Here is a 24397-nt window from a genome sequence, read left to right on the forward strand (position 1 = left end):
TATATTATAATAATAATAATAATAATAATAACTAGCCGAAACCTGTGGAAATCCACGGAAGGGAGGATGTGGTGTATGGATAGAGTGTACCATTATGGATGGCATAGGGGATTTGCTTGTCTGAGTAAGAGTTAGGAAGAAAGATGAGAATGAAGAGTGCATATATGAACAACGTATTTATTGCAATCTACTTACATGACAATGCTGCGATATACTTTTGAAAAATGAATGGATTCGTAAGAGGAATCGGCATAGCACCACTCTGGCCACACAGGCGCAGTGGTATATGTCAATGGAAAGGAACAGCAGTAGAACCATAGACTTTAAAAAAATGAACGGATTAGTAAATCGACTGGAATTCGCCCCATACTGGCGCATTGGTAAGCGTCAATGTCAAGGCAGAGCAGTAGAAAGCGTACACCGCGATCGACGACATCGGCACAAATGCATGCTCAGGATTGTCCACTCAGTGGACGGCTTGCTGTCGCCTTCGACTGTCCAATCAGTGGACGGCTTGCTTCGCCTTCACCTAGCAGACGCCAATAAGATGGCGTCGTATCGGCAGTTAATCGGATGCTTTTGGGCCCCAACGTCGGCTAATTCAGATTTTTCGAGTATGGCTGTATGTGATGAACAAAGAGTGCGGTTCGTAGATCGTAAATCCATTAGTGCCGTGGGCATCGGGTCACTGGGTGCGGCGTAAAAGGGATAACAAAGTCGAGTCCTTACGCTATTATTATATAGACTAGCCGAAACCCGTGGAACATCCACGGAAGGGAGGATGTGGTGTATGGATTGAGTGTACCATTATGGATGGCATAGGGGAGCGCTCATGGGATGTTCTTCTTCCGTTAAGCTCCAATTTTTTCTCTTTAAGTTAAGTCCAATCAGTCCTCTCTGTTCGAAGTGCTCAGGCCATGCCTTCCCGCTCTCATACTTTTATTGCCGTTCGGTGTAGAAAGGGATTGACATATCGTTCGTCTGTTTCAGCTCGTTATCTTTAAGCTTCCTTACGTCTCGCCACCTGCTACACCTCTCTGAGTTACGAGGATTTATGCAACGCACCCCGAGTATCACAACGTCACTCCATTTAACTTTATTAAAATGACGATAAAGACGTTTTCTTATATAACCTAATTTAAAATGTTCAAGGGAATAAAAAAGACCATTTGGTTCACACCACCCATGTTCACACCACTCGACTGTCCAATCAGCGGACGGCTCGCTTCGCCTTCGCCCAGCAGACGCCAATACGATGGCGTCGTAAGATGGCGTCGTATCGGCAGTTAATCGGATGCTTTTTGGCAACAACGTCGGCTAATTCAGATTTTTCGAGTATGGCTGTAGGTAATAAACAAAGAGCGCGGTTCGTAGATCGTAAATCCATTAGTGCCGTGGGCATCGGGTCACTGGGTGCGGCGCAAAAGGGATAACAAAGTCGAGTCCTTACGCTATTATTATATAGACTAGCCGAAACCCGTGGAACATCCACGGAAGGGAGGATGTGGTGTATGGATAGAGTGTACCATTATGGATGGCATAGGGGATTTGCTTGTCCGAGTAAGAGTTAGGAAGAAAGATGAGAATGAAGAGTGCATATATGAACAACGTATTTATTGCAATCTACTTACATGACAATGCTGCGATATACTTTTGAAAAATGAATGGATTCGTAAGAGGAATCGGCATAGCACCACTCTGGCCACACAGGCGCAGTGGTATATGTCAATGGAAAGGAACAGCAGTAGAACCATAGACTTTAAAAAAATGAACGGATTAGTAAATCGACTGGAATTCGCCCCATACTGGCGCATTGGTAAGCGTCAATGTCAAGGCAGAGCAGTAGGAAGCGTACACCGCGATCGACGACATCGGCACAAATGCATGCTCAGGATTGTCCACTCAGTGGATGGCTTGCTGTCGCCTTCGACTGTCCAATCAGTGGACGGCTTGCTTCGCCTTCACCTAGCAGACGCCAATAAGATGGCGTCGTATCGGCAGTTAATCGGATGCTTTTGGGCCCCAACGTCGGCTAATTCAGATTTTTCGAGTATGGCTGTATGTGATGAACAAAGAGCGCGGTTCGTAGATCGTAAATCCATTAGTGCCGTGGGCATCGGGTCACTGGGTGCGGCGCAAAAGGGATAACAAAGTCGAGTCCTTACGCTATTATTATATAGACTAGCCGAAACCCGTGGAACATCCACGGAAGGGAGGATGTGGTGTATGGATAGAGTGTACCATTATGGATGGCATAGGGGATTTGCTTGTCCGAGTAAGAGTTAGGAAGAAAGATCAATTTTCACTTGTGCAAAAATGCTACTCACAATTACATCGCCTGTGCGTCGGCCTGTGATTGAGCCAGAGAGTTGGCCTGTGAGTCAACTTCCTTTCCAATGTCTGCAAGAATTGAAATACTGATTGTGAATGTGTAAAATTATATGAAAGAAGAACATGCATATCAATAGACGATGCCATCGAAAAGGAGAGCAGCTGTCAATAGAAAAGGATGTCTGACATCAATTTGACATTATTGCACAGGAAATGACAAACAAAGAAACAGTTCATTTCCATCGGGTAATATTATGATGAGAGATCAGCCGATACCTTTATTATGTCCATCAGCATCCATGGCATTAGATTTAAAAAAACGTGGCATCAGCCAGCCGCAGCCAACTATCACGTACCGTCTCTAAGTCAATGCCATCCTTTTATCTCTTCGTATACAACTCACTGATCGCAACGTTACTCCATTTAACTTTACTAAAATGACGATAAAGACGTGAAACCCATGGAACATCCACGGAAGGGATATCGTTCGTCTGTTTTCAGCTCGTTATCTTTAAGCTTCCTTACGTCTCGCCACGTGCTACACCTCTCTGAGTTACGAGGATTTATGCAAAGCACCCCGAGTATCACAACGTCACTCCATTTAACTTTATTAAAATGACGATAAAGACGTTTCCTTATATATCCTAATTTAAAATGTTCAAGGGAATAAAAAGACCATTTGGTTCACACCACCCATCACACCACTCGACTGTCCAATCAGCGGACGGCTTGCATCGCCTTCGCCCAGCAGACGCCAATACGATGGTGTCGTAAGATGGCGTCGTATCGGCCGATAATCGGATGCTTTTGGGTCCCAAAGTCGGCGAATTCAGATTTTTCGAGTATGGCTGTACGTGATAAACAAAGAGCGTGGTTCGTAGATGGAAAATGCATTAGTGCCGTGGGCATCGGGTCACTGGGTGCGGCATAAAAGGGATAACAAAGTCGAGTCCTTATGGTATTATTATATAGATAACTAGAACTGCCACTTTAAAACTGCTGGCAGTGATGACCGGTTTACTCGCACCCACTTTTGATACAACCCCACTTTTGATACAACCCCACTATTGATACAACACCACTTTTGATACAACCCCAATTTCATTGGACATGCTTTGACACAACCCCCTTCGATACAACCCCTACCTCCACACACACACACACACACACACACACACACACACACACACACACACACACACACACACACACACACACACACACACACACACACACACACACACACACTCCCCTACCCCCACCCACACGCACACACATACATACCCAGACAAACGCACATCCCCCTCCCCCCGCCCCCCAAGACACATCCCCCCACACACACACCCCCACACACACACATCCCCCCAGACACACACATATTCCCCCTACCCACCACCCACATACACACACACACACAAACACACGCACACATCCCCCCCCCACCCCCAACACACACACCCCCACCCATAACACACACACACAAACACCCCCACACCCCTCCCCCCCATACACACACACCCCTCCACACACACACACACACACCCACACACAAACACCCCCACACGCACACACATATCCACAAAAATGCACATCCCCTTCCCCCCCACCCACCAAGACACATCCCCACACACACATTCCCCCACACACACACACACAAACATTCCTCCTCCCCCCACACGCACAACCCTCCACACATACACACACACACATACACCCTCCACACATACACACACACACCCCTCCACACACACACACACACACACACACACACACACACACACACACACACACACACACGTCCAACCCCCCTCCTCCACACGCACACCCCAACCCCCCCCCCCCCCCCACATACACACATATCCACTCCCCCACCCCCCACACACACATCCACACATACACACACACACACACACACACATCCTCACATGCATACACACACATCCCCAGACCCCCGCCCCCCCCTACCACACACACACACACCCACACATCCCCCCCCCACCCCTAACAACACACACACACACACACACACCCCCCATCCCTAACACACACACACACACACACACAGACACCAACCCCCCCCCCCCCCACACACACACACCCCCCATCCCTAACACACACACACACACACACACACACACATCCCTCCCCCCCCCCAACACACACACATCCCCCCCACCCCACACCCACACACACATCCACACATCCACACATGTCAATCCATGCACTGATTGCAGAGAAAGCGATTTTTATAAGAAAACTAACCTGAAATTGCAGAGACAGGATTTTTCTAATTTTATTTGAGAAGCCAAACGAGGTTTCTTCTTCTTTAGTTGCTCACAACTTTGTGTCGAATGCGATCGAGATTAAAAAAAAAGTCAGAATTTGACCAAATCTGTTTCATTCCTTTGTTAATATACCTCTTCTATTGACAAATCTGCAATTGGAATTTTATTTGAGGTTCAAATGACCGCGGGAGATCGCGTTATCGTGATCACATCCTGGAATGACAAAATAGTGCGTTTCTTCTTCTTTCAACAATAAAGACTTATAGCTTCGAGACCGTACATCCAATCATCTTGAAATTTTGCACACGTCTTCCGCTTGATGAGAGCTACATTGCATTAAAATTCAAGTCGATCAATGCAGTGATTCAAGAGTTACAAGCTTTTTAAAATTAAAATTCCAATATTTATTGCGGTCAAACCATGTGACTTATCAAAACGTCTCAAGTAACATTGAAACATCCCCCCATGAGGAACATTTGTGTAAAGTTTCTACTCGATATCTTCACAAATTATGGAGGTGATACCATTTCAAGTTTGAGCTTAAAAACGTTATAACTCTGAAACCATGTGTCGGATGACATTGGGCTCAAAGGCTTTTTTGTTCGTCATGGGTATGCGAATATGCATGCCAAGTTTGGGCTCCATCCGTTCAGCCGTTGCGGAGAAAAATGGGTTTTTGTGGTTTTTCACGGAAAACAAGATGGCGGCCGAACCATGTGACGTATGACTTCGAAAAATTTTTCATTCTGAGTTTTTTTAAACTAATCATCTGGAAAAAAATCCCATTTTCGGGGGAGAAAATGTTTTGTTTGACGAATTCTAACCTCTTAACGTTAGCATTTTTAATATACTCGATACACATGTCTTTTGTTCCCATTGCAGAGTTCTTTAGAAAGTGGCCTTCCTCAAATTTTTCCATTGAGCCGTTTCGGAGATACAGAGGGGCAAAGTTGAATGTGTTTTACAAGATGGCGCCATACCACGTGACCTTTGACGTCATAATTAGCATTAAAAAAATTATACGAGCCGAGACGATCATTTGATGAAAGTTTCCTGTCAATCAGACCAACGGTTGCTGAGAACATTAATTATGAAGTTTTCGGAGGTGCAAAATAGGGCGGAAGAATAATAAGAAAAACTCTAGCAGAAATAATAGGTTACTCTCCATTTCATGGAGAGTAAACCTAATAACGCATGCATGTGGCCCATCGGACATGTACGCTGAACTATCGAACTGCGCAAGTGTGTGGCACATCGGACATGTACGCTGAACTACAGTCGTGGCCAATAATATTGGCGCACATGCACTTTTGCAAATAACTCACAATATTCTCTCAAAATAAGTTGAAATTGAGTATTTGGTCTCCACAATTTTTTATTTCACAGCTAATATTACAGAACCTTTGTTTTTGATTCAGAACTTAATATATCTTTTTAAATCAGAAAATAAAAAAGAAATGGCATTGACAAAATTATTGACACCCTAGACTTAATATTTGGTCGCTCAAACTTTGGACAAAATAACTGAAGTAAAGAACTTCCTATAGCCATGAAGGAGCTTCCTCCAACTCTCTACTGGTAGTTTGGCCCACTCCTCTTGTGCAAACTGCTCCAGTTCTCCCAGATTTGAAGGGTGCCTTCTCCCATCTGCTGTTTTCAGATCTCCACACAGGTGTTCAATGGGATTTAGATCCTGACTCATTTCTGGTCACTTCAGAACAGTCCAGCGTTTGTCTTGAACCATTCCTGGGTGCTTTTTGAAGTGTGTTTGAGTTAATTGTCCTGCTGCAAGACCCATGACCTTTTACAGAGACCCAGCTTTCTGACACTGGGTTCAACATTGCGCTTCAAAACGTCTTGGTAATCTCCTGATTTCATGATACCATGCACACATTCAAGGCACCCAGTGCCAGAGGCAGCATAGCAACCCCAAAACATCACTGAATCTCCTCCATGTTTGACTGTGGGGAAGGTTTTCTTTTCTTTGAAGGCTTCATTTTGTTTTCTGTAAACATAGAGATGATGTGCTTTACCAAAAAGCTCTAATTTGGCCTCATCTGTCCACACGACATTCTCCCAGAAGGATTTTGGCTTGTTCAGGTGCGTTTTGGCAAATTCGAGTCGGGCTTTCTTCGCAGTGGGCTCCTCCTGGATATACTACCATAGAACCCCCTTTCAACGAGTTGGTGACCGATGATGCGAGTTGAAACTGTCGTAACTTGTGTCTGAAGGTCAGCTTGAATCTGTTTGGCAGTTGATTGAGGTGCTTTCTCCACCATTGGAACAATCCTTCGCTGCAATATTCGATCAAGTTCTCTCTTGCGGACACGTCCAGAGAGGTTGGCTACAGTGCCATGGGCCTTAAACGTCCTGATAACATTGCGTACGGTGGACACAGGAACATAAACGTTTGTGGAGATGGACTTGTAGCCTTGAGATTGTCCATGCTTGGCTACAATCTTGTGTTTGATCTCCTCAGACAATTCTCTGGTTTTGTTTCTTTTCTCCATGCTCATTGCGGTACACACAGTGACACAAAACAGCAGAATTCCTCCTTCTCTCTATTTAAACTGGTTGAATGAGCGATTGTTATATTCCAGGCACCTGCAACTCACCATCGGTGAGTTCAATTCCAAAGTAAAGGAGAATCACCTGCTTGAAAACTAATTATTTTAAACAACTTCTAAAAGGTGCCATAATATTGTCCAGGCCATTTTAGGATTTCTGTGTGAAATAAGTTACGATTTAGTAATTTTTTCAGCTTTTTTGTTTTGTTCCACTGCAAAGCAAAGGAATACATTTTTTTTTTTAAAGATTTTTTAATTTCAACAATTTTCTGGAAGAAATGGTGCATTATTTGAAAAAAGTACAAGGGCGCCAATGTTTTTGGCAACGACTGTGTTTAACAATGCATGCGTGGCCCACCGGATTGTTCACGCTCCTCATGATAACCACTGAGTTGGGGATTTGAGCTTCCATCAAACACTTTCAAAATTTGATACCGTGCAGGTGTTTTCTCATTGAAAGAACTTTCATCATTACATTTATATTTGATGTGCTAATACGTTTTTCGCTTCAAAGACACATCGGTGTGTATGTGTATGTGTGTGCAAGCTTTTTCAGAGCAAGCTTCACTAATCCGTACAGATTTTCCCATTTTCTATCCCCTGCCGTATCCATTGCCGGCTTGCCTATGCTAATCCCCATAATAAGCCCCCTTTATCTTCAGCCATTGCATCCAGTGGCCGACCCTCACTTTGTTGTCGGCAAGCCATCAATGCGCTCTGTGCTCGGTTTGAAATTGTTTTATCATCTTTGATGTTTCATATTGCTCACACATTTGTTTCCTGTTCTTTGTGTACTTTGCTTCTTTGTTTCGTTTCATTTCACCGATTTTTTTCATTTATTTGTTTAATTGTTTTCACTTTCAACTTCATCTATTTTAAAAAAACAAATGAGAAATACCCACTTCCTCAGGCAGCAACCAAGGGGGCTGCAAATACAAATATAGGTTAAAATACATTTACTTCTTCATGCAGCAGTATGAATCAAATTGGCCCCTTCATATAGACGTTGAGAGCATTACTTGGTTCCACCTAAGAACACAAGGGTAGTACAGCATGCACACGATAATTGTTGAATCAAGGGAGGTACAAAGCACCCCTCCCTTTAAATAAGGGATCCTTTCTCTGTTTGCAACTTCAACATGGGGACTGAAAATTCGTTTCTCGGCTTCTACTGGATGAAATCGGCTGCAGATTTCAGAAGTAAATGCTTTGGGCCCATTGGTGCATTGGAACAAACCTTCTTTGCTCTTCACGGCTTTGTAGCATACCTGCCTGTGATACTGCTTGAGCATTAGCTTGCCTTTGATCAATCCCATGGATGTGCTTGTGCCAGGGTGGGGATTATACGTTTGTTATTATTGGGAATTGATACCACTACTATTATTATTGTTGTTAATATTATTAGTATGAATTCGTATATGTTTTGTTACAATGTTATCATTGCTTTTGGTATTTATTTTGTAATTAGAATGCCATGTCATGGAAGGATGTATTAAGCTGCTCTATACACCTTAACATGGCATGCATTGAAAACATGGGAATTCTTCCAGATTCTCTATAGTTAATTAGCTGAATCGATGCTGGAGATCATATCGATAATTTCGGTGTATCACATTGCACATCAGAAAGCTCCAGTAGAACTCCACAAAAACATGACGTGCATGCACACACACACACACCCCTCGTCAATGTATAGTAAATTTACGTCATACCCCTCTGGGTTAAAAGTCAAGGTGAAATGGCAGCCTGAAAAAATACCGCATTTTTTTCATTGCTCAATTTTGCCAATGCAGAATCTCAAAGACCAGTTGGCCTTCCAAGATATTACTGCATCATGATAGTGTAGCTGCACTGATGTTGTGTGCAGCTGATATTTGATCCATGTGGTTAACCGACCTTTTTCGAATTATGACCTAATTAACAAAAAAACACCTATTTGATCACAACTTGAATAATTTTCCTCCGATTTTCATGATAAGTTTTATGGATAGATTGTACATGCGGACACATTTTCGTAATTTACACTCTATTCCTAGATGTTGAAGGTCAAGTTCATATGGCGGTCCAAAAAAAATGTGGCCATCATTGGATCACCTGCCAAGGGAAATTTGTGGGCGATCACCATGGGTAAACCTCCCCGATCGAGGAAATCTCTATGTGAATATGTAAAGGATAACCGCAGATATTTAGCTCGTTTTGGAAGTGCTGGTTGGTAGGTTTGTTATTTTTGCTTCAGCGGTTCCCAAGTGACGTCAATTTGAGTCATTCATTTTGCTGGGTCAAGCGGTATTTGTATCATCTCCCAACTGTACTGTGTTTGCTGAAGTGTTGAACTTGCCTTTTTGCAGTGAGAGGGTCGAGTTGGGAGGGTGTTGCAAAGCAAGGAGCATATGAGGAATGGGGGGGGGGAGGGAGGAACCACCTTTAGACGCCATTTCCCCCCGCAGAGCAGGGGTTGGCCTTTTTCGGGCACCGTGGTCCCCTTTTTGAAGCGATGTTTTTGGCCAGCTGCCCTTTCTGCCGCCAACCCTGTTAGTCGCCTCTTGTGACACACAGGGAATTACCAGTAAACTGGTACTTAATTTGCCGACCTCGGAAGGATGACAGGCTGAGACAACCCCCCTGGCGTTAATTCAGAGATCGACTGGGATTCGAACCCAGGATCCTAGGATCCTAAGCAGGCACCCTAACCGCTGAGCCAACACCAGGCTTGGGGGAGAGAGAGTTGGGGGAGAGCGAGGGAATGTCGGAAACTCGTAATTCACCAAAAGCTGTTTGTTGCATTTGAAAGAGTCCTTAGGTTTCGATTATGACAATACAATACACATGCTTGGTTGGTTGTAGCCATCTGTTTGAAATCAAACTTAAAGGGGAACGGACATGAGTATAGACATCAAATGCTTAAGATTAATTAATTGTAGCAACAAAAAAGATTAAGTTTGGCGCAAAAATTGTTGCTCTAGCATGCGTGAATCGTGAGATATCCGAGTTCTAAAATGCCAATAGCAGACGATTTCTCTCGCGCCGGCCAGCATCTGGTGATGACTACCATCATCATCGTGACGTCATCGGAGGAAGCTGATGTGACTGCGCAATAGTAAACAATGGCAGACACCGACTCCGATAGTTGCGTAAGTCTGGATATCAGCGATATTTCTGACCAATCTGATGCGGAAAATGAAGAGAAAGTTAATAATCTTGGGGAATCACACTCGATTCTCCCATACAGATTCGAACCATACCGTCCAGAGAGTGAAGAAGAGAAATCGTCGGACACAGACACAATGGCGATCGATTTTGATCTCGGGTGCCTCGAAAATACTGAATGGTATTCATTTTTATGTCTCTTTTTTAATTGAAAAAGTTTATTTTTCTGGGCAATGGAATACACAACTAATATTTAATTAATGTTCGGTGCCGTGAGGCAAGAAATGGATAGAAACACAGAAACGAAATACGACTTTATTGACTTAGTGCAGCACTGCAGGTGTATCAGTTGTAATTCTATCATTATAGCACTCTCTATAATGCAAGCAATCTCTGTGTGTCTGTGTCTGTCTGTGTGCATGTCTGTGACCGCTGTTTCTTGACAACCACTGGTCCGATCTAAGTGAAACTTGAGAGGTATATTGCTGGGGACCTGAGGATGTGCCTTTTCAAGGTTTGATATTAATCGGACAAGTGGTTACCAAGTTATGGCCATTTATTTAGCAAACACATACGTTTTGTACGTGAATGAAGGAACAGCGAAGGACGAGAGCGAAGGAACGGCGAAGGACGAGAGCGAAGACTGAAGGAACGATGCAAGTTTTAATTTTTCTTTGCACGTACGGTCAAGCGACAGCGAAGGAACCGCGTGTGTTTGTTGTTTCTGCCTCGCGGTTTGAAAATTGAATACTTGGCCATTAAAACTAATTTGCAATTAATCGTAACTGCGATATGCGAACTTCCGGACAGTGAGGCCTTATTTTTGGTACGTACGTCAACGTACGTATGTCCACGTACTTACCTCCCCGCACGTACGGGCACGCACTAGCAGCAGCCACACAACGACTGGGCGAACAGCGAAGGACGAGAGCGAAGGAACGGCGAAGGATGAGAGCGAAGGAACGGCGAAGGACGAGAGCGAAGACTGAAGGAACGATGCAAGTTTTTATTTTTCTTTGCACGCACGGTCAAGCGACAGCGAAGGAACCGCGTGTGTTTGTTGTTTCTGCCTCGCGGTTTGAAAATTGAATACTTGGCCATTAAAACTAATTTGCGATTAATCGTAACTGCGATATGCGAACTTCCGGACAGTGAGGCCTTATTTTTGGTACGTACGTCAACGTACGTATGTCCACGTACTTACCTCCCCGCACGTTCGGGCATGCACGAGCAGCAGCCACACAACGACTGGGCATGATTCCAACTGATCGTAACGAAAACAAAGCGATGTTCTGATCGTCACGAAGCCAACAAGGCTTTAAGAACGAAAAACTGGGTTACTTCGCAAACGTCATTTCCGGTTTGCGGTTTTGACAAAACTGATTTTGCTTGTTCGGCGATATTTTGACAAATTCTAATAAAACCGCGAAGATATTTGTGAAATGAACTCAATAGAAGTGTTTAACATATGTTTATGTTTCGAAATCTGCAAAGTTGTTTTGGTCGTGTCCGTTCTCTTTTAAGTTTTTTGTTTATTACATTAGTCACCAATGTTTTTTGTGTTACAAACATAACATTAGCAATTGAGTTGACAATGACAGGCATAACATCCCTCGAGAGAACCATGATGCGTACTGCCTCTGTGCCCGTGGAATGGGTCTGAGCTATGGCTACAGGTAAGGGTTGTCTTGGAAGCCTTGGGTAGGAGAAAACACCCATAACTCCAGGGTCACAAACCATTCATACTGGTTACGGTCATGGTTGGACATCGACTAACGTATGCACAAGGAATTTTGGTAGAATGGACGCCCCTCGAGACTGGACGAGTCAGTCGTTTTGTAGATTGCATGTCTAAACCATCAATAAAACAAAGAAAATTTGGTGTTGGGACAATTTCATTCGAAATGCTGGAATTTAAAATGCACATATCAAGAACACAGATGTCAGCCATGAGCAAGTGATTGGCACGCAATGAGAGCACCTTGGAGAAATGCGAGCCAACGATAACTGGTGTGTGTGGTCACGGTACACCGAAGAACGAAGAATGAAGAACGACCACCTGAAACAAGACAGACAAATTTAATCGCTGGAAAATGTAAAAACAAACAGAATCATCTGCAAACACATATGCTTACCGCCTCTTAATTAATGCCTTCTTTCTGGTTAAGTAATTTTATTGGGCCAAAGTAGATCACAATTTAGCACTTCCTGTTATAAGTTTAAGCGAATCAAGGTTTAGATAAATAATCCGAAGGCCCATGCTTTTTAGCGGCACAACAATACAAGGTTTAGCGCAGAATGAAGAATACAAACACAATGTTCATCAAAGTAACTTAATCACTTCTTCCTCACAACAAACCCTGGACAATTCTGCGACCGCCATAGTTTCCCTGACAAATCAAGTAGGCCGACAGGAAAGAAAAAGCCTTCTTTCAAATCCGCTCTCCACTGGCAAGCTGAGTTTTCCGAACCGGATTCGTCAATGTGTTGTGCTTCATCCAGTGAAATATTTCATGTTAATTCGTTCATCGTTTTGTGCTATTTTTTTTTTTTTTTTTTTTTTTTTGTATACAAGATCGAGGCTCGTGAAAGAGCGAACATTTATCACACAGAAAGACAAACCGACAAACCGACACATAACCCACAAACCGACACATAAAACAAATAACAGCGGGAGCGGTAGACAATATGGGGAGAGAGGGGGAAGGACACAAACAACATTTGAGAGCAGGAACCGAGAGACATGGAGACATCGAGAGATCTGTGGGAGGGAGAGGGCTTTGGGGGGGAGGGATGGGAAAGGGGGTGGGAGAGGCATAAAACATATGGACACTGCCAGGACTACCAGGAAAGAAGTTGGAATTACAAACAAGGTGGATCTGGGGTGAATTAGTGGGGGTAGAAAAGATCAAGGTTTTGGATGGGGGAAGATAAGAGATGGTGGTGAACAGCTGTTTTAAAGACCTGGAGGGAGGAGTGGGATTGAAGGGAGTGTGGGAGTTTGTTCCAGAGGTGGGAGAAAAGAGGAATGAAGGAGTGAAGGTGAGCAGAAAGCCGAGATTTCGGCAGTTTAACAATCAGAGGCTTGCTGGCAGATCTTGTGCGACCTGTAGGAATATTTGGGGGACAGAGCACAGAGAGAGCTGGGGGAGCAAGGCCGGAGAGGAGTCGGTAGAAGACAGAAAGACCACCTACCTGCCTGCGGTGAGTGAGTGAAAGGCCCTCAGAGATAGCTTCATCGCAGGAGATTCCAATGATTCTGAAAGCTTTGGTTTCAACAGCGTGAAGCTGAGCTAGGTGTGAGGCAGGAGCACCAGCCCATAGGGGAGAACAGTATTCCATTGAGCTGCAGATGAAAGCCATGTATGTGGTGAGGAGCTCAGGTGTGCCTAGGAAGGACTTCGCACAGCGGAGGATGCCCAGTCGGCGACTGGCTTTGCAGGCCAGCTTGGAAATGTGGTTTTCCCAAGAAAGATCATGGCAGATAGTGAGACCCAAAAGCTTGAAGGACAGAACTTCATGGAGAGGATTGTTGAGAAAGTAGATGGGAGGGTTGTCCAGTCGATCTTTTCGGAGAGACATAGTAAGAGTGTGAGATTTGTCAGGATTGAAAGACATGTTCCACTTGTTTGACCAGTCTGTGATTTTGTCCAGGTCTTCAGAGAGTGAGGAGGCTGCAGACTGCCGATCTGAGGGAAGAGGAATGGAGCGGCAGAGAGTGGAGTCATCAGCAAAGAGATAGAGAGGATTTTCCAGAGAGTCGGAGAGATCATTGATAAAGACCAGAAAAAGCACAGGGCCCATCACACTGCCTTGGGGAACTCCAGCCTGAACAGGAAGGGGAGATGAGAGAAATCCATTCAGGGCCACACGTTGACTACGACCAGAGAGGAAGTCCGCAAGCCATGCATGGAGATTTCCATGGATACCATAGGAGTAGAGTTTGGTGAGCAGAGCTGGGTGCCAGACCGTATCGAAGGCACGTGATATGTCAAGGGAGACAGCTCTGATTTCCTGTTTGGCATTTCAACCAAAGCTTTCACGTGCGATGTCAACTGTGTGGCCATTTGAGGTAAGGGAGGGGATGGAGGGGGAACAAACACCAGAAACGGATTTGACCAGACGCCACCAGGATTTGGAGGAAGGAGACAGGTTTGAGAGTTCGTTCTTGAGTGAGGAGAGATAGTGCTTCCTGGCACTCCTGAGGGTAGACACACACTTGTTCCAAGCTTGGTGGAAGGAACTGAGATTGCCTTCAGTTGGATTAGCCTTCCAAGAGGCAAAGGCAAGTTGTTTCAGGGCAACTGCCTCACCACAAGATTCGGTGTACCATGGACGGGAGGAAGGGTAAGACAACTGAAGACGAGATGGGATAAATCTGTGCATGAGAGAGATCAGTTTGCTTTGGAAGAATTCCCAGGAAGAATTGATGTCAGAGGCAGTGGAGATGGGGATTTCATATTGTCAAAGCCTGAATGGCCTTTTGGGATATTATATATATATATATATATATATGTCAGAATTTTGAACGAGGTACAAATCCCAAAAAACACACATTGATTGCTTTAAACCTATATAACGTTGTCCCAAATGTTCTGAATTAGTACATTTAGATGTCATCTTGTAGAACACAATCACGGCTTTCAGAAAATGTATAGTTTTATATACTTTTTATCAATTATCTACATGTTATAAGCCTCTGAACCTCAAAAAATGGTGAAAAAGGGCATTTTAAAAAGTATTTCGTTACCCTTCAAAGCCATGCATTCATTATAAAAGCCTTTTTCAGATACTTTTCACAGCTGGAATAAAAGTAGTTCTATATAACTACTCTACTGAATGTGTTTTTGTGTTACTCATGTCAGTTCCTGAGTCACAGCTCCTCCTCATATAGGATGAAGCAGATGAACCGTAACGTAAGAGATATTTATATAAGCCCTGTTTTACACATATCAGGGTGTTCCATAGTTCTTCTTTAGGGCGCAACAAACAGCACTTATACGTATTTATTAACTCTGTAAAAATCATTGACCTCCTTTGTTTCTCTGAGACACAACAAGCTTGAGTGTGAATTTAGAAACCATAACGGTCTTACGTTACGCACCGGTCATGCTCCCTGTAAGCCAGGTAAGTGCATATCGAAGTGAAATATACCATCAGACCATCACATTAGCTTGAATTCTATGCCATTTCAAAAGATCGGGACGCTCCTGGTGCGTTAAGTACGCAAAACTAGCCGAAACAGCATCTTCGGGAAGAAGAGCGTTCCTCCATAACGTAAGAGACCGAAAACTTGTGGCGTGAAATGCCGACATATGGGTACTTCCTGTTACCCGGCGTTTACATTCGGGTATTCAGCGAGTTACTCGCCACGCGAAACAAGAAGTTTGGCGAAAGTTAGTCGTCGGTCTGGCCGGAGAAATCCAAAAAAATAACATACGTGAGATCGGCGTTGGAACCCATGGTCTCGTAAGTACTTGTCCAGGATGCCATAGATCCTCAAGACCTGGTTTATTTGGAGATTAATTCGTAGAAACATGTGAAAGTACTTGCCAAAATCGCCGTGAGTCGTTCTCGTTTCATGGCCGCCAATGGCGTGCGAGTTTGTACAGCGTCACGTACGAGACCCATAAATCGTAACGTACGAGAGGTTTATCGTAACATTAAAAAAAGATCCGCAGTCCCGCATAAGCTTTGTACATGTCTTAATTATTGTATTCAACAAGAATATATGTTGTATTTGGTTGTAATGAGCTGTGTTGGATGACTGCCAACTGGTTTCGATGGGTGTCACATCAAGATCTTGCTGTCAGTCCCTCTAAATTTGGTGTCAATTTTCAGTTCATCATTGACTGTAGTACTTCATACATGTCCATATTTACAAATATCATATGGAAACAAACGATCCATAGCCTGAGAGTGCTTTGTGTATTATGAGCTGTTTCATGATGTATTTTTGGATTTAGGGGCCTAATATTGTATTTCTCCGATAACGGTCTCTTACGTGACGCCACGATATAAAATCTCTTATGACAGTGTCAATTGTATTGCCATCCGAGTCTTTTCGCATTCCAACCTTGAGGGTATATATATGACCTCTATCTAGCACTATTTTTTTTTTGTTCTGATTATAGAATGTTGAAAACAGAGAATAATATAAATCTCTCTTACGTGACGTTTGTATATTTGTCGATTTTTCCATACTTCCCCATCGAGTACGAACTTCGTATTTAAACTGTAGACGCCCCGCCCCGCTAGCTCTAATATGGACCACTTGCCTTTCCATCAGTAATAAGTTTATTTTTAGATAAAAATCTCTTATGTTATGGTCCCGTTTTTTATTATTGTAATAACTGTGGCCTCATGTAATTAATTTTTGCTTGTTTTATTTTCCAGTCATGGGTCGAAAGAAGCTGTCGGACTTATTATTTATACTTATTATTTATACTATACTTACTATATTCGGACCCAAGAGGCCTCACAAGGATTCAGTGAGGGAATCACGAGAGCGCAGGCGCGAATGGCTGGGCAGCCCTGAATATAAGAGACAATGCGGACTACCAACGCGAATATCGGGAGCGCCGAAAGGAGGAAGACAGCGAACAGCAGAAGCAGCGCAAGCGGGAGCAGGCTCGCCTACGCGCCATCGCCTACCGCAAGAGGCAAAAGGAGAAGCAGCAGCAAGCAGAAGAAGCTCCTGCAGGGCCACTCCCACAGCCCGAACCAGAGACGCAGAGTCTGACAGTAATACATTTTTATTAATTATATTCAATAAAATTCATTTTATTAATTAATTAATTCATTACTTATTCTCAATTACAAAAACACAAAGTCTGTACACACATAATTTACATGTATTGGTTTCAAAGAGTAACATGCCATTTTGAAAAATATCTTTTCAGTTGTAGTCAAGTATGATGATGATGAGATTGATGAGAATTATAATTATATTATTATCACTACAGGTGAAGATGGACTTCCGGACCCCGTCACGTCAGAGGGCTTCGATGCTGTCCCCGGCTTCGACCCAGTCGTCACCACCACAACCGTCCGCGTCCCCGTCATCTGCCTCGTCAGTCCCTCCGTCACTGGTCGACAGCAGCTCAGACAGTGACTGCAGAGATCGCCAGGCCCGGTCCCGCTATCTCAGGCCCACCTACACCTCGAGACTGTACAGCTTCCGCAGTAGGAGCCCCCATGCTTCCGACACCACGGCACCCTCATCATCAAGACTGACACAAGACTTAGAGTGCGTGTGACACTATATTTAATTTTTAAAATATCATTTTAATACCTTTACAAAATTCTTGAGCTTTTAACACATCATGAACCAGATATTGTTTTAAATCATTACTGTTATCTTCAATGCAGTGTACCAGTGTTCTTTTCTCCCGGTACTAACAAATTTATACCTAATTATAATTGAAATTCCTTTCGGGAAAATGTGAAATAAAAATTGTAAATCTAATTTAACTTTCATTACAGGAAAAATTTAAATCACTGTAAACTATTTATTATGGTCTTTTCTTTCAGAAGCGAAACTTCCCCTGGCAGACAGCAGAAGACGAAGGCCGAGTCGCGCCTATACTACAAGCTGGACAACAGCGGAAGGAGATGGATGCAAATTCAGCAGCGTACGAGGCTCAAATTCTACAGATGCAGACAAAGCTCGAACGTCTTCGCCAACAGCACAACATTGCTTCACCTACTTGTGGTGATGCTGGTGCTGACACTCGTCGTGACGATGTCCGTCGTGGCAGCAGTGATGGTGGCGTTGTCGCTGGCCTTAGCGATGACGCGAGCACCATTCGGCGGAAAGTCATCGCCTACGACACCTTTGCTGAAAAAATCAACCGTCTAACCACCGGGAAACGTATTTATACGCTTTATAAAGCTGACCCAACAGATCGCGTCGCCCAAGAAGCTGAAGCAACTGCGTGTGACACAGCAGGTGGCCAAGGACATTAGAGTCGACCGACGTGCCATTGGTCGTGTCCAACGGGGTACCGTCAAGCGCTACGGATTTTTATGTTAAGAAAATAGGCCTTTTATGTTTTGAAAAGCGGATTTTTTTTTATGTGAAAAAATCCCGAAATATTTTTTTCCCCCGTTTTATTCATTTTTTATTATTACCAAGTTTTTCAGAAATCAGTCAAAAAAAGAACAAAAAATGGTAAGCTTTTTCCTGCACAACATTAAGCACTCTGGGCTCGTAAACAGGTAAAAAATGACGTTCAGGTACCTTTATTGCAACCGCATTGTTTGATAAGTAGAGGACTAGAAGAAATTGACAAGACCCTTTTAGGAACGGTTAAAGTAGGTGTTTGAAATCATTATCTTGGTAATGTTCTCCTTGGTGAGGCGGTGTCGGCGGTCGGTGAGGACGTTTCTGTAGACGGAGAAGGACCTTTCCACGTCGACGCTGACGATGGGGCAGTACCTCAAGAGGGGGATGTCAGCAAGCTTGACTCCAGCCGGCACACCAACCTCAGATCCGTGCTGATCTCCATCCAGGATCAAAGCCACTGTCCTCAGCACACCAATGTCGGGATTGCGCTGCAGCACCGCCTTGATGAGCAGGATCTCCTTACGGCAGCCTCGGATCTTTTCGAGTTCCTCCTTGGCCTGATCAAGGAGCTGGAAGGCCTTGGCCAGCTCCATGCCGGCCTCCTCCAGCTGCTTAAGGATCTTCGGGATGAACGACAAGTGGGCATTTAAGAAGACCAAACTGAGCTTGATGTCCGCCTTTCCGAACAGGTCCTTGGCACTCCGGATTGCCATCGCGTCGTCATCGTTCAGCTGGTCCACAATGTCCTTGACGGCCTCGAAGTGCTCGGCGTAAAACACCGCGGCGTCGATCCACGTCCCCCACCGAGTCAGAATGGGCTCCGGGGGGAGAGAAAGATTGGGCTGCTGCTCCTTCCAAAAGACAACACGCGACGGGGCTTTGACGAACACCTTCTTCGTCGTGGCAATCAGGTCGTTGACGTCCTTGAACATTTCTCGGACTGTCTTGCAGACACGCTGGAGCGCGTGGGCAACGCAAGTCATATGCAGCAAGTCCGGGAAGAGTTCCTTCAGGGCATGGCCGGCCTTGATCATATAGGCCGTGGCGTCGCTGACGAGGACCTTGAGGCACTCCGGCTTGAAATCAGGCCAAAGATAGCGCAGCGTGTCATTGACTGCACGCACGATCTCCCCGGAGTTGGTCTTCTCCAGAAACATGCACTGGACGAGGTGGGGACGAAAGTACCCCTCCTTGGACAAGCGTCCCGCGATGATGTTGGCCACATATCGACCTGCCGAATCGGTCGTCTCGTCGACAGACAGCCAGATGGGCTGCTGTCCGAGGTCGGCACGGATCCCCGCCAAGGCCTCGTCGTAGCACTTGTGGAGGTAGTGCTTTCGAATCCAGCTTTCATCGGGGATCTGGAGAGTGATGTGCTTCTCCAGGAACGACCGGAGGGCAGGTTTTTCCAATTTCGACCATGGGATGCCAGCGGCCAGCATGGCCTGGCACAGCTCCTGAGCCACGACGTCGCACTTGTGCCTCTTTCCACCACCAAAGTCCTCCATGGTGGCTTGCGTGACCGTCCTCTTCTTCTTTAAGGCCAAGTTGCTCTTGTGGCGGTCTCCTCGGACATGTTGGGCCAGCTCAGACTTCTGCTTCGCCCGGTAAGTCTTTTCACAAGCTCGACAGAAAGCCGTGTCACTCGACACGTACTTGAAGGTGGCCCCATCGCCGCCAGCGTTGAATTCCTTCAGCCACTTGTCACGAAGAGCAGCACTCATCTTGATAGGAGACTTGTTCACACTTTGTGTACACTCTCTCACTGTAGTACACCGCCTCACTGCTGTACACGCTGGGGACGCAACGCACGCAAGTGGACGCAACGTTTTGTTTTTGAGATTGATCGCAGTTAAAAATTTCGATCGCAGTTACAAATTTCGATCGCAGTTTAAAATTGCGAAAAATTCCCTAATTTTTTTAGCGTTGCCAGACATTTTCGACCAAAAAGGGCATTTTATTTTATTTTTCCCGAAAAAGGGCGAAATTCTTTTTTTCTCCGAAAATAGCAAAATATTTTTTTTGCGCGCAAAAAAGCCGTTTTATGTGAAAAAATATTTATTATTTTTTCACATAAAAATCCGATGTGCAGTAATAACTGTGGCCTCATAGAATTAATTTTTGCTTGTTTTATTTTCCAGTCATGGGTCGAAAGAAGCTGTCGGACGCCGCCAAGAAGCCTCACAAGGATTCAGTGAGGGAATCACGAGAGCGCAGGCGCGAACGGCTGGGCAGCCCTGAATATAAGAGACAATGCGGACTACCAACGCGAATATCGGGAGCGCCGAAAGGAGGAAGACAGCGAGCAGCAGAAGCAGCGCAAGCGGGAGCAGGCTCGCCTACGCGCCATCGCCTACCGCCAGAGGCAAAAGGAGAAGCAGCAGCAAGCAGAAGAAGCTCCTGCAGAGCCACTCCCACAGCCAAAGCCACAGCCCGAACCAGAGACGCAGAGTCTGACAGTAATACATTTTTATTAATTATATTCAATAAAATTCATTTTATTAATTAATTAATTAATTACTTATTCTCAATTACAAAAACACAAAGTCTGTACACACATAATTTACATGTATTGGTTTCAAAGAGTAACATGCCATTTTAAAAAATATCTTTTCAGTTGTAGTCAAGTATGATGATGATGAGATTGATGAGAATTATAATTATATTATTATCACTACAGGTGAAGATGGACTTCCGGACCCCGTCACGTCAGAGGGCTTCGATGCTGTCCCCGGCTTCGACCCAGTCGTCACTACCACAACCGTCCGCGTCCCCGTCATCAGCCTCGTCAGTCCCTCCGTCACTGGTCGACAGCAGCTCAGACAGTGACTGCAGAGATCGCCAGGCCCGGTCCCGCTATCTCAGGCCCACCTACACCTCGAGACTGTACAGCTTCCGCAGTAGGAGCCCCCATGCTTCCGACACCCCGGCACCCTCATCATCAAGACTGACACAAGACTTAGAGTGCGTGTGACACTATATTTAATTTTTAAAATATCATTTTAATACCTTTACAAAATTCTTGAGCTTTTAACACATCATGAACCAGATATTGTTTTAAATCATTACTGTTATCTTCAATGCAGTGTACCAGTGTTCTTTTCTCCCAGTACTAACAAATTTATACCTAATTATAATTGAAATTCCTTTCGGGAAAATGTGAAATAAAAATTGTAAATCTAATTTAACTTTCATTACAGGAAAAATTTAAATCACTGTAAACTATTTATTATGGTCTTTTCTTTCAGAAGAGAAACTTCCCCTGGCAGACAGCAGAAGACGAAGGCCGAGTCGCGCCTATACTACAAGCTGGACAAACAGCGGAAGGAGATGGATGCAAATTCAGCAGCATACGAGGCTCAAATCCTACAGATGCAGACAAAGCTCGAACGTCTTCGCCAACAGCACAACATTGCTTCACCTACTTGTGGTGATGCTGGTGCTGACACTCGTCGTGACGATGCCGGTGATGACGTCCGTCGTGGCAGCAGTGATGGTGGCGTTGTCGCTGGCCTTAGCGATGACGCGAGCACCATTCGGCGGAAAGTCATCGCCTACGACACGTTTGCTGAAAAAATCAACCGTCTAACCACCGGGAAACGTATTTATACGCTTTATAAAGCTGACCCAACAGATCGCGTCGCCCAAGAAGCTGAAGCAACTGCGTGTGACACAGCAGGTGGCCAAGGACATTAGAGTCGACCGACGTGCCATTGGTCGTGTCCAACGGGGTACCGTCAAGCGCCTTCTGTTCTCCCACCGACGCAAGCAGCGAGTGCTAGAGTTCCTCCTGCAGCCAGATCACAGCATCACTCTACCCGGCAAGAAGGACACCGTTACGGTGAACAAGGTGAAAATGCAGAAGGTTGTTCTGATTGAGTACACTCAACCACTGCACGAGCAGTTTGTGCGTGAACACCCCGACTGCACCTGTAGCCCGGACTTTTTCCGAAAAACCATCAAGGAGGCCAAGTACATCCGGCACCTGAACTATGGGACACAGGACTTTTGCCTGTGTCTCAAGCATCAAAACTACACCCTTAAGCTATGGCCACTGGAGTGCGTGGGCATCCCCACAGTTGTGGACACGCTGGTGAAGAAAATGTCGCCGGAGGATCTGGAGCAGAAGCTGTGTGCCGCCACCCTACCAGCGACCATCACCTTCAGTGAGTGGCGTAAGCGGCCCGTCCCCATAGGCAACCCTGCGGATGGAAAGACGGTCAAGAAGGTGCGGCCAGCGGATGAGACGATGCAGTGTGAGGAGTTCATCACTGCAGTCCTGGACGAGTACCCCTCAATTGTAGCGCACGTCAACCGCGCCATCCATCAACACCGTGCTGTGCGGCATCTACGGCAGAACCTCACCGCCGAGGAGTGCACCGTGCAAATGAACTTTGCACAGAACTGGATTGTGTCGTACGCGGAGGAGATACAGTCTGCCTTCTATGCAAAGGAGGCAGTCACAGTGCATCCTGCTGTTGTGCACTTCCGTGGCCAGGATGGCATGGTCACCACGGACTCCCTCTGCGTCGTGTCAGACGACCGCACCCACGATGCAGGGGCTATCCTTGCCATCATGCTTATTGTTTGCAACCACATCAAGACACAGTATCCACAGGTTAAGGTTGTGCACTACTGCAGCGACTCGCCGAGCAACCAATATCGGAACATTTCCATGTTCTCCGTAATGTGCCGTCACAAGGAGATCATTGGCCTTGAGTGTACCTGGGCGTACTTCGAAGCCGGCCACGGCAAAGGCCCTTGTGACGGGGTCGGAGCAGCAGCGAAGCGCAAGGCAGACGAGGCCAGGATTCGCACGGTGAACATTATGAATGCCGCAGATTTCGTCAGAGAAGGGAACAAGAGTGGCAGTGTCACCTACTTCCACCTCCCCCTCTCGGATTCCTACGCTACACGTGAAAGGCTGGAGTCTCTGTGTGCCAGGAAGGGAAGTGTGCCAGGCACAATGCAGGTACACGCTGTGGTTGTAACTGTACAATCACAGAAGATCGCCACGAGGAGAGAGAGTTGTTACAAGCAGTGCTGTTGGTCTGATTTGCAGCCCTGCATGGGTTGCAGTGGGTGGAACGAGATTGAACTTTTTCCACCAACCACCCAGTCTAGCAGTGACAACAGTGCCCCAGTGTCTGCGACACCCACCACCGAGGACGCCCTGTCCGCGCCGACCAACACGGAGGCCGCCGACGTTTCCCCGTCCGTGCCGAACGACACCGAGGACGCTGACGTCGCCCTGTCAGCGCCGACCAATGTCGCTCCCAAGCATGCCACCAACAGCTTTGTGGCAGCTGTGTATGAAGGGAACTGGTATTTGGGGCAAGTGGTTGGATATGTACAGGATGATGACATCTTGTTGTATGATGTCAATTTCTTTAAGACATCCTCCACCATTCCACCAACGTTCTCCTGGCCAAAGGTTGTGGATAAGCTGCCCATTCCTGAGGAAGACATCCTCATGGAAGTTCCACCTCCCACTCCCTGTGGTACAGGCAGACGGCAGAAATACCACCAGCTGCCCTTACAAGTTCTTACAAATATTGAGAACATGTTTAGTGATTATTTAAAATAATCCATTTCAAGTAGACCTGACTACCTGATGCACTTTATTTGACATTCCATCTGCAACAGTAACTTGTTAAATAGACTGGAGTACCGTACTAAGTGTAATCAAGTCAACACGGTGGTGAACAAGTTGTTTGACCACCAGAACTAAGTGATATTTTAAGTTTAACATTAACTTTTACTTTGTTTACATGCTCCATGTAGGCTGCTTTTGTATGTTAGTTTATGCGACATGGTGAATTCGAAATGATTTGTAACTGGTTTAGAGCCCGAAAACCGCACCATAACGTAAGAGATTTTTTAAGCGTAACGTAAGATACTTAAATCTACAGCATGCATCAGGTACAGTCAAACATAATTCATGATTTCTTTATTTGTTCTTTTCTGAAGTATATATACACAGGAGTACATTTTGAAAA

The 24397-nt window shown here is 45.2% G+C and overlaps 2 protein-coding genes across 2 annotated transcripts; both read left to right on the plus strand.

Annotated features, from left to right (window-relative positions):
* The first annotated feature begins 15439 nt into the window (after positions 1 to 15439).
* On the plus strand, positions 15440 to 20875 carry LOC137439275 (uncharacterized). Its single transcript, XM_078768002.1, has 6 exons — positions 15440 to 15457; positions 16838 to 17074; positions 17296 to 17579; positions 17864 to 18092; positions 18237 to 18333; positions 20616 to 20875. Exons 1-6 carry the CDS (start codon positions 15440 to 15442, stop codon positions 20873 to 20875), a joined length of 1125 nt encoding a protein of 374 aa, XP_078624128.1.
* Positions 20341 to 22466, plus strand: LOC137439868 (uncharacterized). The gene is made up of 3 exons (XM_068136067.2): positions 20341 to 20857; positions 21079 to 21362; positions 21647 to 22466. Exons 2-3 carry the CDS (start codon positions 21085 to 21087, stop codon positions 22092 to 22094), a joined length of 726 nt encoding a protein of 241 aa, XP_067992168.2. The 5' UTR covers positions 20341 to 20857; positions 21079 to 21084; the 3' UTR covers positions 22095 to 22466.
* Positions 22467 to 24397: the final 1931 nt, after the last annotated feature.

Source organism: Myxine glutinosa, chromosome 14 (genome assembly GCF_964187855.1).
Source record: "Myxine glutinosa chromosome 14, kmMyxGlut1.1, whole genome shotgun sequence".
NCBI classification, from domain to species: domain Eukaryota; kingdom Metazoa; phylum Chordata; class Myxini; order Myxiniformes; family Myxinidae; genus Myxine; species Myxine glutinosa.